Raw genomic sequence first — 17,888 nt, 5'->3', positions numbered from 1 at the left:
CAATTTCTTTCTGCTTGTAGGAGCGGTGAATATTAGCTATGCGGTTATTAGAGGTTCACTACAAAATCTGTCTGAGGTGGAGGGTGCTCTTGCTGATCCGGGACAAGACTTTGTTTCTGGCACTGGCTCTGTGGTCCTTCAGGAAGGACAGACTTCAGTTCCCATTCCAGTCACCATCCTGGAGGTAAGGACTAGATGTCTCCCTATTCCATTTACTTAAATTTAACTGTCAAGGGCTGCACGTATCCTTGATAAAAATTGTTAAGGCCAGAATTATTCCTGCTCCTCTATTTAGATTTCAAATTATTTTTATTCAAGTTTAGTGCTAAAGAGAAATGAGACGGGCATATCTCAAAAGATGATAAAACAATGTAAAAGAAGCATCAGTTTTGAATAAATAATCGAGTTTTATTTACATTTTAATAATCATGTTGAAAATTACTTATGTCCTGCACCTGAAGATTGATTTTGCCAAAAGTTGTTGCGTTTGATAGGATTTAACAAAATGTAACAAAATCACAAACAGATGCCTCCTTGAATGAAGAACTGTGACTATATATTTGAGAAACGATTGGAATTATTGCATTTTGATGATACATTTACCATTACATCCTCAGGTTGTATATGTGTAGTGTATGTTCACATTCTCTCTACAGGGCTTCCCTCACATTTATTTTAGCAGACTGGGTAGAATATTGCATTTACAAACTCTTTTCTTATCAGGATGACATTCCAGAGCTGCAGGAGTTCTTCTTGGTCAACATAACATCTGCAGTGCTCATCACAACTCTTGCAACTGTTCCTCAACTTGGTGAGAACTCTCTCTACAGTTGTTAGTTGAACTGAGACAATAATTTCAAGCCAGTATGGACAGTCCTAAAAATGTAGTTTTTGCAGTTTCTTTTGATTTTGTTTTATCGTTTTGCTAATGCATTGCAATAAATTTCCCTCTTGTCTTTCTAAAATCCTTTAACATGTCCTATTGTTTGATGAGCAGAGGTTGCTTACTGTACGTTGCCAGGTAAAATACACATACGTATAAGTTTGAATTGCTTTACATATGAGGAACTAAAATGCATAATGTACCATCCTATTCCAATATGCTGTTAAACCTTCAGCTCTCAAAATGGCTCTTTAGGTGCAGTTTTTCTCCAGTTTCTTTGAAATCGTGACCACAGCCCAATTTATGAATGAGTAACTTTAGAAAGTGATGAGTTGACAAAGTATAAGTACAACTACAACAGTGCTTGGAGGTTCCCAGAATACTATCAGTCCACTGCCTGGAGACACATGGTAAACATGTTCTTTTGGCAGCAATCATTATGTGGCTTGGATGGTGAGACTGATGCTTTTTATGATTGAGGAAGTCTTGGGATTTGGTGGCAGCGCGTAGCCCTGTGCGGTGAGGAAGAAGAAAGCCAAACTAAACCCATAACTGGCCTCCCAGTGTCCTGGCCGCAAAGTAAATGGAAGAACACTGCTCAGAGGGTCATAAATCAGTCCATAAATACATCACGCTTGGCTCCTCCGCCTCCCAGGCTTTTCTCAGGAGATGCCTCCTAGTTGTAATCCTTTGCGTTTGCCATGATTAAAATTAGAGCCCCTGCACTTACTCCCCAGTCTTTTTGCTGCTTGCAGTTCACATAAGCCTGGCGGAAAAATGAAAGCACAATTATTAAATTATAAACCACCGTAAGAACATCATTTTCATTCTCTCTCTCTCTCTTTATGTTTGCACTCCTTTAGACACCAGTGGCTTGGTGGCAGAAGTCACCATTGTTGCTAATGATGGGATTAGAGGGATCATTGAATGGACAAGCACCATGTAAGAAAAAAAACATCCAGAAATTTGTACCGTTTAAATATATGCCTACATTATGTTAAAAGATTATTTGAAATGTGCTCTTGTCTGCAGGTATGAAGTGAATGAGACAATGGGAGCACTGACTCTTGTGGCGTACAGGAACAAGGGGACATATGGGAATGTCTCCCTTTTCTTCTTTGCTCAGAACTTGGAAGCCCAACAGGGACTTGACTACAATACTAGTCAAACGGTTAGCAACGTCCAGGATTCAAGTATTCATTATTAAACACAAAGTCAGCACTCTACACATGTATTTAGACTGTAAATGTCCCATTTGCAGTATTCTACTAGCTGTCAGGAGACAAAAATTTGGAAAAAAGATGCTCTGTTCAGATGAGACCAAAAAGAAATCTCACTGGATTTTCATGCTGTGAGGCTTAAAACTAACTTTGCCCACCATCCTCATGGTGAAACATGGCGGTGGGAACATCATTATGTGCTTTGTCAAAATTGAAAACATCTGCATTTAATAGTTTTTCAGTTAACATTACAAATTTACAAACACTTGAAGGATTTATTGCGGCATATAGAAAGCTCACTATAGCCTGACTCTAACCTTTTTCCTGAACTTAGGGACCTAAGGGCTTTTGTAAACACAAGACTGAGTGTCAGTTTTCACTTTTAGCTCCCTCTCTTTTCCCAGAGGCTCCATTTTGTTGACGGTGAAAGGCATAAGTTTGTGGAGGTGCAGATAATTGATGACACAATTCCAGAGGGAGCAGAGAGATTCCAGCTAATCTTGTCTGAGCCTTCACCTGGACTGGAGCTTGGCAGAAATACTACAGGTAGGGAAAGAGACAGCATAGAACAAAGTTTTTAAAAGCTACCACAAAAGTAGGTAGAGTGATGTTTCAAGAGATAACTTGAAAAGAATGTGCACTTTCTTCTTCAAACAAAACGTCATTAAGCTGACTCTCTTCACATCAGTAAATTTCCCCCTGTTGGCAACCATAGTGCTCTGATACTTACTTTTCCCTGTTTAAAATGTGTTTTTTTTTTTGTTTTTTTTACAAAACCAGTCCACTAGCTTTTTAACTGATGTCAAAGCTTTACCTTAGTTTTAGTTCAAAAATAGAAAAAAAATGCTGAAAGAGCCAGGTTAGATTAAGTCAAATCCCTTTCACTTTGTAAACCAATTGATACTTTTGTTGTAGTGATAGACTTCCATCACGTTGCATATAATCCACAGTACATTTTCTAACTTTTTTTTTCTGCTTTAACAGCTACTGTAAATATCCTGGCCAGTGATGATGGACATGGTGTCATTTCTTTTAACACCAGTGATCATTTCCTGTTACGGGAGCCTACCTCTATGTCACAGCTGAGTGACAGTGTAGCTAAACTCTATGTGGTCCGTAACCCAGAGGAAGGTACTTTTGGCACAGTCTCGGTTCAGTATACCATCGTAGATGCCAACGGCAGCCTGGCAGAGGGTGATGTGAGGCCAACGCAAGGCTTAGTAGTTTTGGAGGATGGAGTCCGATTTAAGGTAAGATAAGCAAATGTAAGTACCAGAAGGCATTGAAAGAAATAAAAAATAATTCCAGAAGCTCACAAGTGCCGATTTTTTTCCCCCTGTGGTTTCAGATGCTGGAGGTCCGAGCAATACGTGATGCTGAACCTGAAGGGAATGAAACATTCACATTGACCCTGTTTAACCCAACAGGAGGCGCACGACTTGGGGACCAGCTCCAAATTCTTGTCACTGTTCTGGAGAACCTGGCCCCTTCAGGCTTGTTCCGAATCGGACCCTCTCTGAACAGGTCTCAGTACAGTTTTATCAAAGGATCTGAAAGGAATGCTGCTGCTTACGACCTATCACATGTTTTAAATAGTTAAAAACAGCATTTCCTACATAGGGTTATTTGTTGTGTCTCTATTCAGAACCAGCACAGAAGTGGTGGCTGAAGAGGGAAGCAGAGCTGTCTTCCTCACTGTCTCTCGCAGTAATGGCTTGGAGTCAGCGGTTAGTGTAGAGTGGGAGATGCAGTCTGGCACAGCTACAGCTTCTGGTGAGGCTAAAAAGTAAAAATCAATCTAAATCTCTTCTTCCACTCTTCTTTGACTCAGAATATACTCTTCTTTCTTCCTACAGAGGGTTCCCTCCTAGTCATTGGTCTGTATCAAAGCTTTGAGAACAATCCTACATCTTCTTGGTGCTCCATTCGAGGAGAGTCTTCCTACCTGGCTTTAAGGCTTGACCTGAAGCCTGCAGTTGGGGCCGTCCACACTCTAGCTACTCTGTATCGGTGGCAAGGTGTTTTTGTGCCGATACAGGTGACCTGAATATTCCACCAGAACTACCACAATATGTTCTCACTCAGTCTAGGAATGGCTGAAATACGAGGGATTAATTAAGCAACATTATTTTCTCTGATTGTTTAGTCTGTCAGAATCCAAGATCCAGCCTCATGTGTTGGGTTTGCAGTCAATGGTTCTACCTACATTGCCATTACTCATGGTGGCCCTCCCTTCTACCCTGCTGCAAACCTTAGCATCTTTAAACTGCAGAAGGACCTCAACATAACATTGGCAAGTATAAAATCAGTCATATTACAGCATCATTGTCATGTTTTAGTGCATCAATATATCATTATGACATGTAGCTTATATCATAAGGAATACATTATTTTGGTTTTTAAAGGAACAAATCGTAGGAGTTGAAGGCCTGGATGTGAAACACCTATCCACTGGAGACAAAGATTACCTAATAGCATCTAGCCAGGTGATGCAGACTCTGCCACTTTTAAGACAATCTTTAGGGGTTTTTTTTGTTTTGTTTTTTAAACAGTTGAAAATATAAATGTCTCCAGATTTGATGGGCGTTGTACATAAATTCATTTTCCTTTTTTCCCGATTCTTTAGATTTTTGTTTGGACAGGCAGCTCCTTTTCACTCCACGGGACTCTCAACTTTAAACAGGACATCCTGAGTGTATCTCCATTTATTCATGCAAATGCGCTCTATCTGCTGGTGTGCATTGACAGCCAGAGTGGGAGTTGCCAACTTCTTCAGTGGAGCAATGGCATATTTCAGAATCCACAAACTCTTCCACTTTCCGGCAGAGCCATTCAAGTGGAAGTAGTGAACACAAGAAGAGAGGATACTCTGCTGTTGTTTGCTGTTGAAGGTGATCTAACTTGTATGAGTTCATAAAATATTTGCTTGTTTGTATGTTCTTAAATTTCTAATGAGCAGTGGACATTTTTTTTCTCCATGAGCACTTTTTTTCGTCTAACACCTACCCAGATTTTGGAATAGTCAAATCAATTCTGGATGGACCTACACAATATTAGGGAAACATAACAATGCAATATTGTTTTGGAGTGCTGTGTTAATATCCATAACAACTGACCCACATTTAGCAAGCTGTGACACATAGGTCATGTTTGAGCATTAAACACAAAGAAAAGTCCGTCCAGCTGGCTAACATGCAAAGTGTCAATGAGTCCACATTAAAAGAGCCAACCAATTAGAATCAAGAGCTGATACCTGGATGTGTACCTTCAGAAGTGTCGATAAAACAACATGTTGAGACATCAGAAAATAATATCTGAAGTGATTTGGCAAGCAAACTGTAAGAACAACAGCATCAACAGCCTGGTGCGTAGGTAAGATTATGTTTAGGTTCACTATATAAACAAAGTCTAGGATGCCTGTAAAGTGGGACTAAGCGATAGTATGGAGACAGGAAAGTAATGCATTTTTTGTTTTCTTCTGTATCTTCTTGGTAATTATGCTACAGTTTGATTTTATTACAGAGTGCAACTATGTTGGTGAAACAAACTGAAACTGTTTATTGTTCACTAAACATCTTTGTTCTTTTGTTCCCTCTATGATTGGAAAACTTACAATCTCGCTCTGGTTATATATTTTTGCAGTGTTCTGTTTATTATGAAATATGATCCTTCTGAGTTTGAAAAAGTGGTGAGTTTTAGGTTTTGACCTGTTGTGGGTTTATGTGGAAAGGCCTCAATGTGCAGCACAGCAGAGCCACAAAAGGACCCAGAAGTTGTAATTATTCAGTCTTGGGTGTGTCAGTCAGGCGAGTGGTTACATAAACATGCTATTCTGGTGTGAATGAAAGTATTTCTCTGAAGCATTCTTCATTTGCTTCTGTTTTCTTCTTGCAGGTCCCTCGCCATCCTGCGAAGTTTTACAGTGGCGTTTAGCAGAACCTTCCCCACAGCACCATCAGTCCATTCCTCACCCAGGGCTCGCCTCCATTCACTCCTTTACTGTGCCGTCAGGGATCAGTAAGCACTCATATCCCGATCAACTCTTTTTGTAAAGATTTAATGCTAATGTAAAATAGCTGAAGATTTATAGCGTCATGAAAAAGTGTCCATTTACAGATTTGTTGCGTTTTTACCTGTGCCACATCTTTTAGATCATATAACAAAGCTTAATCTCAAAGATAATCAAATTAAATACAGAAAGCAGTTTTCTGCAGATGATTTAATTTAGGAAAGAAAGTGCAGCCTATCTGACAACATAATGTGAGATCCTAAAAAGCATTCCCTCACCTAAAGAAGTTCAATAACCTATGAAACAACGTCATTGACTTTTCTCAGTCTGAAAATGAGCGTCGAAGCTATTTGCAAGGTTTGAGAGATCCAGATGAACACAATGAGATTCATTATACACAAATGCAGAATACATGGAACATTGATGAGCCCTCACAGGAGTGGCCAGCAGTTCGGCAACTTAATCATGAGGCCACAAAACAAAGACCAACAAATAAAACACCACAGGCCTCTCTACAAAAAGACGACTTTACACTCTTACATTTGTTAAGCACATGGGGAACATTTTGTGGAGGGAAAGTCCTCTTGTCTGCACATTTAAAAAAGTTCCACTTTTTTAAACGTGTGTATTCTAAACAGAGATTTCTTTTTAGCATATGCTCTGCTAACTGGAAGAAATGGCTCTTCACTTTACTCCTGGAGACCTGATGTCAATCTGTTCGCCATGATCCTGAGGGCACCTAGAGCCAACAACTTCCTCTCCTTCATGGTCCCATCTCTCAATGGCACAAAGGCCCTTCTGGCTTCCTCTGAAGATAATAGCTCAACTATCTATGAGTTGACCTCTGTCTCAAATCAGTCTGACTTCATACCAAGGTATGCCCTGGATTACAAATATCAAACAAAGGTTAGTTTTAACAGAAACAAATAGAATTGAAGGAAACAATGGGGTCCTTGTCTCTTTCCTCTCTGACATTCAGCTCCGGCGAGTTATACTTTGCTCCCGGTAACAGGGAACTTGATCTAGCAGTCAACGTCATTGACGATGATATCCCTGAGGTGGAGGAGGTTTTCGGAGTTAAGCTGAAGAATCCAAAAGGAGGGGCAGAGATTGGCTTTGGTGGTGAGGTAACAATTATTGTCCCCACTAATGATGATGCCTATGGGGTTATTGGGTTTGCTCAGGTAAGAATTCATTTTAAAGTGCTCATTGTGTTATTGACTGTTTAAAAGTATTTCTGAGTATTTAGCTCTGCTGTTCATATATTTGCAGAATTCCTTATACATGGAGGTAGAGGAGTTGGAACAAAATAATCAAATTTCTCTCAACGTTGAGAGAAAAAGAGGACATTTTGGTCGACTGACTGTTCACTGGGTAGCTAACGGTAGTTTGGCAGACATTTACCCCACGTCCGGAGTGGTGAGTAATGTCTGCTGCTTACATTACCACCATTTTTAAAAGACTTTTTAAGATAATCACTGCAATTAATTTTGTGTCAAAATGTTGCAGTTTAATGCAGAATGCAATTTTCTTTACAGGTGACGTTTTCTGAAGGTCAGACTGTAGCCATCATCTCGTTAGCCATAGTAGCAGATGGCTTGCCTGAGTTATCTGAAAGTGTCATAATCATCATCCGGGACGTCACCACTTTGGGCCTTCAGAACATCCAACAAGGTGCAGTTATTGACAGGCAGCGGGCGCAGGCTCTGCTTACAATCTTACCAAATGGCTCCCCCTACGGCGTGATTGGATGGCATCTGGATTCCCTCTTTACACTAACACAAGAACCACAGAGTAAGAAATCAATAAGTGACAGATGCTTACATGTTAATCTATGAGAGATCATTGAGTTAAACTCTCTAGTATTTTATATTTAGGTAGCATTTTTCTGATATTTTCAAAATAATCACTCAACCATCTTTTTATATTCTTTGAAAAAAAGCTACTTTAAGATTTACCATGGCCAAGATGTTTTGATTTGTATGATGGGTGTAATTGGTTTCATTAATCCATGAAATGGTTAAATAATATTTATTAATTAAAGTATTGGAGAAATATTTATTGAAATGGTCATACCTACTAATGTAGAATATTTGCATACTGTCATTTTGCTAGTGGAAGTCTTCCAGATCCATGCAGTGCCTTAAAAAAGTATTCATACAACTTAAATATTTCCATATCTTGTCATTTTATCACCACAATCATTCATGTAATTGTGATTTTTGCATATCAGGTAATATAACAATGAAGGGTTGTGCATAACAGTACATTGAAAGAAAAATTACGTTTTTTTAAATAAACGTAATTTATTTAAAAAAATAAACGTAATTTATTTTTTTAAATAAATTACGTTTTACTCTTACTATAGACTAAGCAATCTAAGGTCTGCTTAGTCTATAGTTTCCTCTATTTTAATTTTTTTTTGCAAAATAAGAAAAAGTAGTTTAGATCTGAACAACGTCCAATATTCTGCTGAAGAAAAGCATCCCATGACATTATGCTACTTTTTTTGGGGTTATCAGATAAAATGACAAGAAAGTACATTGAAGTTTGCCGTCGCAAAAGTTAAAGCTGCAAGGCACAGTAGATTCTGTGATTATGTGTATCATCTGGTTTTTTTGGTGTTTACTGTTTACCTTAATCTATTTCTTTCCAATCTGTAGGAACTCCAGTCAATGTGACTCTTTCTATAGTAAGGGAGCAGGGATCAAGAGGTCAGGTGGCGGTCCATTTCCAGACAAAACCAGCCTTGAACCAACACCCTTCCAATCAGGCTTCTGCAGGAGAAGACTACTTAGCCAGAGATGACACTATTATTATGTCCAACGGTGCCACAGTGGCGCTCGTCTCTATCACTATTCTACCAGTAAGGATGGGTGATCAGTAATTAATTCACAATCTTCTATAGTTTTTTCCTTTTATTTAATGCACATGAACATATGCTATTGCAGGATGATGTCCCAGAGCTTGCAGAAAGTTTCCTGGTAAATATCACTGGAGTGGAGATAGTAAGTGGGTCTGTTGGAGCAGGCCAGCCAAGTCTAAAGAGGCCTGGCATGGAAGTAGCAGAAATCACCATCCAGGAGAACGATGATCCAAGAGGAGTTCTGCAGTTCAACATCTCTGAGGTGAGCGTGTAAAAAGGTGAATTAAAGTGAGGGGAAAATATAATATGTGCTCAATAGTCTGCCATAAAAAACATTACTGTTAATCTTGTTTAGGATTTACCTGGAAGTGTGCTGGCCTATGAGGTACCACCTCCAGACAATATCCTTCTTCTGTCTGTGGTACGTCTTGCTGGCACAAGTGGAAGACTGGTTGCCTATTGGGAGGCTCAGCCGATCACAGCTGACCTCAATGACTTCACCCCTGCATCGGGAAACATCACTTTTCAAGAAGGCCAGGTAACTCAAGGTGTAGTGTTCTGAGCTGATATAAACATTTCTGAACATAATATTCAGCACCTTACATTGTGGGTTGTATATTTCTTAAAACATTAGAAAAAATCTACTATAGCCATCACCATCTTGGATGATGAACAAGTAGAGGCCTCAGAGACCTTCAGAGTGAATTTGCTACGGGTGATCGGTGGCGCTCGTCTCGGACAAGTGACCTTTGTAACTGTTGTGATTCCATCCAATGACTCGCCTCTCGGACGATTTGGATTTCAAGCCTTGGAGGTAAATGCAATATATTTGTTCAACTAAAAAATGCACAATACACAGAAGAGGTTTATTTATCATAGACATTAATATAATATGGTTGAAATTAGGCAGCATAGCATCTAGAAAACCTCATGTTGCTGATAAATTAAGAGCTAGGATGTTTTGTTCCCTTTATTTTAAACTGTACCAATATGTGTCTTTATTTTATTTTTTTCTCAGATTGTGGTTAGTGAGCCCAAGTTTGCGAATGATCCCTCAGCTGTGGCGACACTCACAGTGGTGCGTAGTTCAGGAGGTAAAGGTGCAGTGGTGCTGGTGTGGCAGGTGGAAGACCAAGCTATAGATGATCTCTCTCCTGTTAATGGCACACTTGTCTTCAATGAGGTGTAGTATAAAATTGCTATTTGCTGATCCATTGTTTAGAAGAACCACATAGGATAAAATTGCAAACATTATTTAAATTTTCTTTTACAGACTGAGCCTGTCAAGTCATTTGTGATCAGAGCCCTTGCTGATAATTTGCTAGAAGGAGATGAACGTTTCATTATTCGCTTGCTTCCTGCTGACAGTGGTGCTATCATCGACCCTTTACATGGTTTGTATTACATAAAAATGCCAAGCTAACAGCATATTAACTTACTGAGGAAATGTACTCAGGTTTATAGTACAGCAAATATCCATCGTCCTTTCCCGTCTTCACTTGATGTGACATTCTCTTCAGCTGAGACTGTCTTGGAATTTCTACCTTAATTTTGTTGGTTATGGCTGTTAATGTCACAATAATTGGCTGGCTGGGATCTCTGCTATTGGTCTGCAGTGGTTTATCTTCTACTTATCAAAATTCAAGTTTTATGCGACAGCATGTTATAAAGACTCTTCAACTGACTTGTCGTTTACCTAACTGCAATGTTAACTGAGAATACACAGATTAGCATAACCCTGAACCGTAATCATCTTAAAATGCTTGCTATTCTATACCAATTCTATGCATAGATTAACAACCGGGCTGCTTTGTATTTTCTTCAATTGTTTATATAAATAACAAATTGCGAAGTCCCTTTAAATCTATAGTCTGCTTTTCAGTTTAGAAACTCACAAAACTTGTGTATTGCTGGCAGTCAAATTGAAGATTTGGTATGAAATATTTTTTGTGCTTTAGAGAGCAATAAATATGGTGGTTCATATGCTGCAGGTGCAGATTATGCATTCTTGGCAATGGGTGAAGCTGTGTGAATATTTGCATGGCTTGCACTGCTGACTGGTTTAAGTCAGTTTTTTCTGTTCGTCACCACCTTCTTCTGCTTTCACCTTCTGTTTTCAATCTTTGTTTCATTTTCTGTTGTGTGTTGTGTATTATATGCAATAAATTCTTAAACTTAAAAAAAACTCCTGTAAAAATAAAGTCTTACTTTTTAATTTACTTAATAACTTCTCTAATGAATCTTATGCAGGAGTGGCTACAGTCACCATCAGGGCAGACAAAGCTGCACTGGGGATTATTGGAATAGCAGAGTCATCTCGGAACATTATCATTGGAGAACCTCGCGGAAAGTATAACGGGACTGCTGTGGTCAAGTGAGATAATTGCTGCGCTATGTCTCCAACTGAGAGAGAGAAAAAAGACATTTTACATTTTAGTGATGAAACACCTGTTTGTGTTTTTCTGCTCAGCCTCGTGCGAGGTCCAGGTGTTTTTGGAGATGTCCAAGTGTATTGGAATATTACTCCTGCTTTGGTTTCCGAATTCGAAACAATTTCTGGCACTGTCACTATGCGTAATGGCCAGTCTGTTGCCACCATTACTCTGAAGGTACTTAATGTTTATGGAATTCATTGAAAGAAGAATCATGGTCTGTTGTAGCATCTGCAAAACATTCACCTTAAAATTGGCATTCTTTAATAGAAGCTTGTTCATGTGAATTATGCTGACAGGTCCTTGATGACGAACTCCCAGAAGAGCGACGTGATTACCAGCTCTCACTGACCTCTGCAACAGTAGGGCTGGAAATAAACCCCATTGCCAGGGATGCTACGGTTACCATGGCAGCAAGTGATCTCCCCCATGGACTTTTCTCTTTCAACCAACTCCAGCTCACAACAAAAGAGGAGGAAATGGTGAGGTCATTATAATTTGACAGACATGTGTACTTCATTTAGGAAAATCTTTTGAAGCAGTGTGCTGATACCCCTAAACAACAATGGTTTAATTTTCTATTTTATTTTTTTTATTATGATTATTTATGCAGGTTAATGTGACAGTGATTCGCTCATATGGCAGTTTGGGCAGCGTGTTTGTGACTTATCAGACTTCGGGCTACACAGCGGTTAGCGGAGTGGACTTTACTCCAGCTTCAGGACGATTACTGTTTACACCAGGCCAAACCTCACAACATGTCACGTTGCATATCCTGGATGACAATCTTCCAGAAAGACCCGAACTGTTCTTTGTTAACATTACCCACGTAGAGCTGCTCAATCTCAGGTTATTACATTTTCTAAAATGTGAATGACTAGATGGAATTCCATTTGCCTCCTTGAGTTGTTCTCACTTATTTCTTTTTCTTCGTCTCCCTCTGGTGGTCAGTGCGGTGGACTACACAGTGAGGGAGTCAGGACTGCAGCTGGACCAACCTCCAGCTATTGGAAACATATCTTCTGTTCTTGTGGTTATACAGCAGAATGACAATGTTGAAGGTATCCTGGAGTTCAGGCAGGACTCCCTTAACATTACAGGTAATACAAAAGCAAGCAGAAACAGTTCAGTTATGAATTGTGTAGACCACAATGAATTAAATCTAGATTAACTGCTACTCATCTTTCAGTATGTTGGATTGTTATGTCAGTTTCTATGGTATAACCAATTTCAATAGCATACATTTTTATAGGTTTTTTTATTGCTTTTATTGAGAAATACATTCAATAAAGTAACACAATTTATAGGTTCTTTGTCATAGTAAGATCTGGATTGCTTTCTGACTAGGGACTGCAAATTGAAATATTTTGTTCCCTGAGCCAAGTTATAACTTTAGTTTTGGGGGTTGGTGTTCCAGAAATATTGTTAATCTCTAAACTACTTCCGGAAGAATGAGGAAAAAATACTCTTATCAGTATGTTTTCATGCCACGGTCGGCTGAATTGTGAACCAGCTGTGTTAGATAAGAAGAAATCTCACATATAAATCTTCTCACTTTCAACACGGCACAATTCATTAAGTAGTCTCCTTTTTGTCAGATTTTGCCTGACAAAATAGCCTGAAAGGGCAACTTTAGCTTTTCTGTCCAATCCTAACTGTTCTTGCAGGGTGTCAGTCTGTTGACTGATGTCTGATGAGAAATGCCCTTACAATATTAGAAATGAACATTTTCCACCATGTCATTTTGAGGATGAAAAAACATTTTGGCTATGACAGTAAAATGATATGTACAAATGAGACAAAAAATACATTTTGACTTGCTATTTTTCCAGTTGAGGAAGATGTGGGCTATGTGCTGATCCCAGTGGTGAGGAGGGTGGATTCCTATGGAACGGTCTCTGCCTACTTTATTTCGAGAGGCTTGAGTGCGACCCCTGATCTCGACTACATCCTGCACAATGACTCCCTGGTGTTTATCAGTGGCCAGAATATAAGCTTCATCAATGTCACTATTGTAGATGATATGGACAGGTAAGAGGATTGGCTACTTGATCACTATAAAAAAAACCTAATAAAAACTGACATTTTATTTTTGATTCTATCTCAACCAAATAAACTAAATGATACATATTCTTTTTTATCAGTGAACCTTCTGAGATATTTGAACTAATTCTGACTGGATCCACTGGCGGAGCAGTTCTGGGCTCCAAATATGTTGCAAGGGTCACCATTGGTAAGAGTGACTCCCCAAATGGAGTGGTCCGCTTTGTAAATAAAAGTGTAATCGCAGTGGTGAACCCGGACTCTACTTTGAAGCTGAGTCTTGTTTTGGAAAGAGCAGGAGGCTTTTTGGGAAATGCAACGGTACATTGAATTATTCTGGAGGAGAAAATAACATCATGTGATCCTCTGGCAGATCTCACTTTGCTCATTTCGTTTCTTTTCACAGGTAGTCTGGAACATCCTCGGTCCAAACAGCAGAGACGTTCTGCCTGCTTTAAATACTGACTTTAGAGCTCCTGTGAGTGGCTCTTTCTTTTTTAGAGATGGACAGACGAGAATGGGTATCATAGAGCTACAGATTCTGCCTCATGGAGAAGTGGAAGTGGAAGAAACATTTATTATAGAGCTGAGCGTTGTTTCTGGAGAGATGGATGTTGATCCTCAGGCCGGTTCAGTAACACTCAAGGTGCTTTGCTAAATAGTAGCTCTATCTCTCAATCAATATAGGCAAATTCTAACTACAAAATTCTGTCTTTTTCTTTCAGATAGAGAAGTTTGGAGATCCTAATGGTATAGTCCAGTTCACTCCAGATGCTCTTCAACAACGCATCATCAATGAGTCTACAGAGGCAGAAGGCCCACTCAACATTTCCTTGTTGATCAAACGCAGAGAGGGAACTATGGGCAACATCACAGTAAGATTATATCACAAATCTACATTTTGTCCCTTTCTGTCAAGCAAATGAGTAAAACTGCTAACACAACAATCATTTCCTCCGAGGTCCAGTGGCAGATTCAGAGTGACTCAGACACAACGGGTGACTTCCAAGCCTTAGTGGGCTCTGTGATGATTGTGGAAGGCCAAAGGGAGGCAGAGATCATCCTGAGGCTGATGCCTGACACAGTGCCAGAGCTGGAGGAGCTTTACATCATCCAGCTTGTAGCTGTGGATGGTGGAGGGACTCTGGATGCCAACCCAGACCTGATCAGAACTAAAATAAGGTTTGACATTAGAAATGTGTTAGAATCACTTTTGCACAATGTACCGGGCAATTTGACTAAAGAATACAATTCTTGAAACTACTACAGATGGACAGTAAACTAAATTAAAACAATGTAAATTTAACTTGAAAAATATTTGAAGGTGAGTTGAAGTTGACCATCTTTATAGCTTGTTATTTTCACTTAGTGAATGAAAACATTGTACTTGGTGTCACTGAGGGAACCTGGGCATAATGATTCACTTATCTGGCCAATTCTGGCCTGGATAGGCCTTCACAGTGTTACTGTATATAGACCATTATTGCAAAATCCATAATTATCCACTTGTGAAAGTAAATTTGTTGGGCTTCTCCTTGGCATTCAGACAACAATTCAGAGTTCTAAATACTTCCTCTAGTTCACACTAACCAACATTTTAGATATAGTATTTTCTCAATTTTTTGTGTTCTTCTTGCTTAATATTTGTAAAAAAAAAAAAAAAAAGTCGGCAACAACTTTAAAAGAGAAGTCAAAGATTGTAATTAAGTATTCTTCCTTTATCCCCTTTAGGGTACCTGCTAACGATGATCCCCATGGTGTGTTTTCTCTGGGCTCTCAACAGCAGGCTGTAGTGGTGGTGGGTTCAGGGCCTCTGATCACTAGATCTCTGGTTGTGAATGTAACTCGACTTGCTGGGCTGTTTGGCAATGCCAGTGTTGGCTATAAGATAAGTGGTAGGGGAACGGGACTGATGGACATCCAGGAGATGCTGGGAGGCCAAGCTGAAGGAAGGCTGCTTATGGTAGAAGGTCAGCCCTTTAGTCAAATCACTGTCCCCATCAGTAGCCAGGTAAGAATCATGATGCTTTTGGACAATACCAAGAAATTATGCATTTAGCAAAGCAATACACTTTTCATCAAATGATTTAACTTTGTCTTTGACTTGAGCATATATTGTTTTGAAGAATGTATTTTTCTTCAAACTGTCTTTCTGTTATTAGGCATTTTTGTCATTGGGTGAAAGCTTTACAGTGGAGCTGACTGATGTTAGACTTGTGAGCGCTCTCCAAGGCTCTTTGCCGCGTCTGCTTTCTGACGGCAGTTCTGCAGCAGTGACCATACCAGAAAATGCTGCCAGCTCAGAGGTGACTTGTGAATGTGTTTGTTCGTTTTTCTTTTCATATAATAAATTGTGAGCTCTAACAGAATAGAATAAAAATATAATTCCTTGCCCCACAGTGGAAAAGTTAGGTGCATATGTGGAGCTAAGAGGATAAAAAAGCAGTGTACTTTTTAATATGATTATTTTGGGGGATTATTTCCCTAAATCAACCACTGACATGAATCATTAATGCAAATTGCTCTAACTTTTTAATGTAGTTCTGAATATGTACACATGTTGGCAGAGAAAATTATCTGAGCGCTACAGCATCATTTCTCAAATTTATAACTTAAAAAACATTGTCCAACTCATTAACCATTTCATTTTGAGCTAGGGTGTCAAGTTTTTCTTGCTCTCGCATTATTTTTATTTGCATAAAATAATTTTCAGCTAATATTAGACTCTTCTTGCATGGCTAATAAGTAAATGGCAAAAAGAAAATGAATAAACAGGCTTACTTACAAACTATTTCATGGTCTGCAACAAGGTTGAATCAAGGTGTATGTTGATATTTATTTTTGCCGGTATTAATATTTGTGGGGCAGAAATTCTGTTCAATAACAGCTACCCCAATTGTACACAGCAAAGTCTGGGCACAACACCTACTTGTTAAAGCAAAGCATTTTTATTACTATTAGTGTAACATTATTAGCAGCACTTTATATTTGACAAACACAAAAGCAGTACTATTCCTAATTAGTCTAAATTGTTATTTATATTTCTTCACCACCAGTTTTTTTCTCTTTTTTTTTACAATTTATAGAAGTTAGTAAACGTGACTCTTAATTTCTTGTGTTCTGTTTTATATGCATATATATGTACATTTATAGGACTTTTGTAAATAATCAGTGCAGAGGAGTATTACAGTCTACAAAAAATCAACTTCATAATATAACAATCAGTGTTCTGATTCAATTATGTGTCTAAAATGGCTTTGATTTTATTTTAGTGGTTTTAACATTTTATTTTTAGCTGTTTTACATGAGTCTTCGTTTGGACCTTAGACTATTGGCACTTTCGAGAACCTGGTTTTGATTTAATTAAAGCATCACGTGTATTATAAGACTAAATATTTTTTTACATTACATTTGTTGCATTATATTTTCTGCAGGGAAATTCAGATTTCACAGCAGAACGTTCAGTGAGAGCAGCATGGATATTCACACAAAAGTAATATAATATAAAAATAGGAATAGAATGGACTGGGTGTCTCAGTGTGTAGTGTGTGCACAACATATGCAGAGGTTACAGTCCTCACAATGGTTGTCCTGGTCTGTCTCAGGCCATTTGCTGCATGACTTCCCATTTTCTCTCTCCTGTGTTTACTTATTCTTAAATAAAGGCCAATTAGACTCTAAAATATCTTAAAGAATAAAAGACAAATTTACAACATAAAAAAATTATATTCAAAATAATTTATATCTTATTTTCTACTATAGTCTATGTAAAATATAAATAGTTTAGGACCAAGCAGGCAGTTTTAGAAAATCAGAGATTCTATTCTTTCTCTGTCCATGCTGATGTCTAATATGAAGTTAGCTGTTTATCCAAGAAAGTGTGATTAATGTGATCGCTGATTTATTATCTCATTTCTCTTGTACTTATTCAGGTTGGATTTGCCTCACTGGCTCTGCAAGTTTTAAGTGTAGAAATAGGAACATGTCAGGCAAAGGTGACTCGAACGGGGCTTTTTGGTAATGTCACGGTGCAGTGGAAAGCTGGTTATCCTTCAGGGCAGAATCCATCTGGCTTCAAAACTGGGCAAATTATTCCAAACTCAGGTAGGATACTTTGAAATTGATTAAGTTTAGTAATAAAATGCCAACAAAGGAATCAGTATAATTTCTGTGTTTGTAAACCACACATATTATTATGTCAAACCTTTCTACAGATTCTAACTGTTGGCTATGTGTACTTGCATTATATTTAGGTTCTCTCACCTTGGCTCATGGAGAAAAGACAAAGGCCATAGCTTTTACAGCTGTTGCTGATCCATTAGAGGCTGCTTCCTATGCTATCCACCTCACTGATCCTGCATCAAACATTGGTAGACAGGGTGCTGTTAAGTTAAGGTAGTAGCTGCAAGAAGGCTTTAGGCAACAATTGAACATT

At 38.7% G+C, this 17,888-nt stretch overlaps 1 protein-coding gene across 1 annotated transcript in view; it reads left to right on the top strand.

Annotated features, from left to right (window-relative positions):
* The window catches only part of adgrv1 (adhesion G protein-coupled receptor V1), a 110,031-nt gene that overhangs the window by 40,845 nt on the left and 51,298 nt on the right, over positions 1-17,888 (top strand). Inside the window, exons 41-77 of the mRNA XM_044111880.1 lie at positions 21-184; positions 724-811; positions 1,747-1,825; positions 1,916-2,054; positions 2,508-2,649; positions 3,088-3,353; positions 3,452-3,627; positions 3,749-3,876; positions 3,960-4,141; positions 4,250-4,396; positions 4,509-4,589; positions 4,730-4,994; positions 5,998-6,120; positions 6,765-6,987; positions 7,092-7,296; positions 7,385-7,531; positions 7,651-7,906; positions 8,776-8,978; positions 9,064-9,240; positions 9,334-9,516; positions 9,613-9,792; positions 9,997-10,161; positions 10,252-10,372; positions 11,229-11,352; positions 11,449-11,587; positions 11,710-11,892; positions 12,024-12,259; positions 12,362-12,510; positions 13,243-13,441; positions 13,555-13,774; positions 13,860-14,099; positions 14,179-14,328; positions 14,415-14,635; positions 15,185-15,464; positions 15,616-15,759; positions 17,386-17,557; positions 17,707-17,848. Of these exons, the coding sequence (XP_043967815.1) occupies positions 21-184; positions 724-811; positions 1,747-1,825; positions 1,916-2,054; positions 2,508-2,649; positions 3,088-3,353; positions 3,452-3,627; positions 3,749-3,876; positions 3,960-4,141; positions 4,250-4,396; positions 4,509-4,589; positions 4,730-4,994; positions 5,998-6,120; positions 6,765-6,987; positions 7,092-7,296; positions 7,385-7,531; positions 7,651-7,906; positions 8,776-8,978; positions 9,064-9,240; positions 9,334-9,516; positions 9,613-9,792; positions 9,997-10,161; positions 10,252-10,372; positions 11,229-11,352; positions 11,449-11,587; positions 11,710-11,892; positions 12,024-12,259; positions 12,362-12,510; positions 13,243-13,441; positions 13,555-13,774; positions 13,860-14,099; positions 14,179-14,328; positions 14,415-14,635; positions 15,185-15,464; positions 15,616-15,759; positions 17,386-17,557; positions 17,707-17,848 (6,439 nt within the window). The remainder of the gene's footprint in view (positions 1-20; positions 185-723; positions 812-1,746; positions 1,826-1,915; positions 2,055-2,507; positions 2,650-3,087; positions 3,354-3,451; positions 3,628-3,748; positions 3,877-3,959; positions 4,142-4,249; positions 4,397-4,508; positions 4,590-4,729; positions 4,995-5,997; positions 6,121-6,764; positions 6,988-7,091; positions 7,297-7,384; positions 7,532-7,650; positions 7,907-8,775; positions 8,979-9,063; positions 9,241-9,333; positions 9,517-9,612; positions 9,793-9,996; positions 10,162-10,251; positions 10,373-11,228; positions 11,353-11,448; positions 11,588-11,709; positions 11,893-12,023; positions 12,260-12,361; positions 12,511-13,242; positions 13,442-13,554; positions 13,775-13,859; positions 14,100-14,178; positions 14,329-14,414; positions 14,636-15,184; positions 15,465-15,615; positions 15,760-17,385; positions 17,558-17,706; positions 17,849-17,888) is intronic.

The sequence above is a fragment of the Gambusia affinis genome, linkage group LG03 (assembly GCF_019740435.1).
Source record: "Gambusia affinis linkage group LG03, SWU_Gaff_1.0, whole genome shotgun sequence".
Taxonomy (NCBI): domain Eukaryota; kingdom Metazoa; phylum Chordata; class Actinopteri; order Cyprinodontiformes; family Poeciliidae; genus Gambusia; species Gambusia affinis.
The sequence above is the reverse complement of the archived record's forward strand: the minus strand, read 5'-3'. Positions and strand labels throughout refer to the sequence as shown.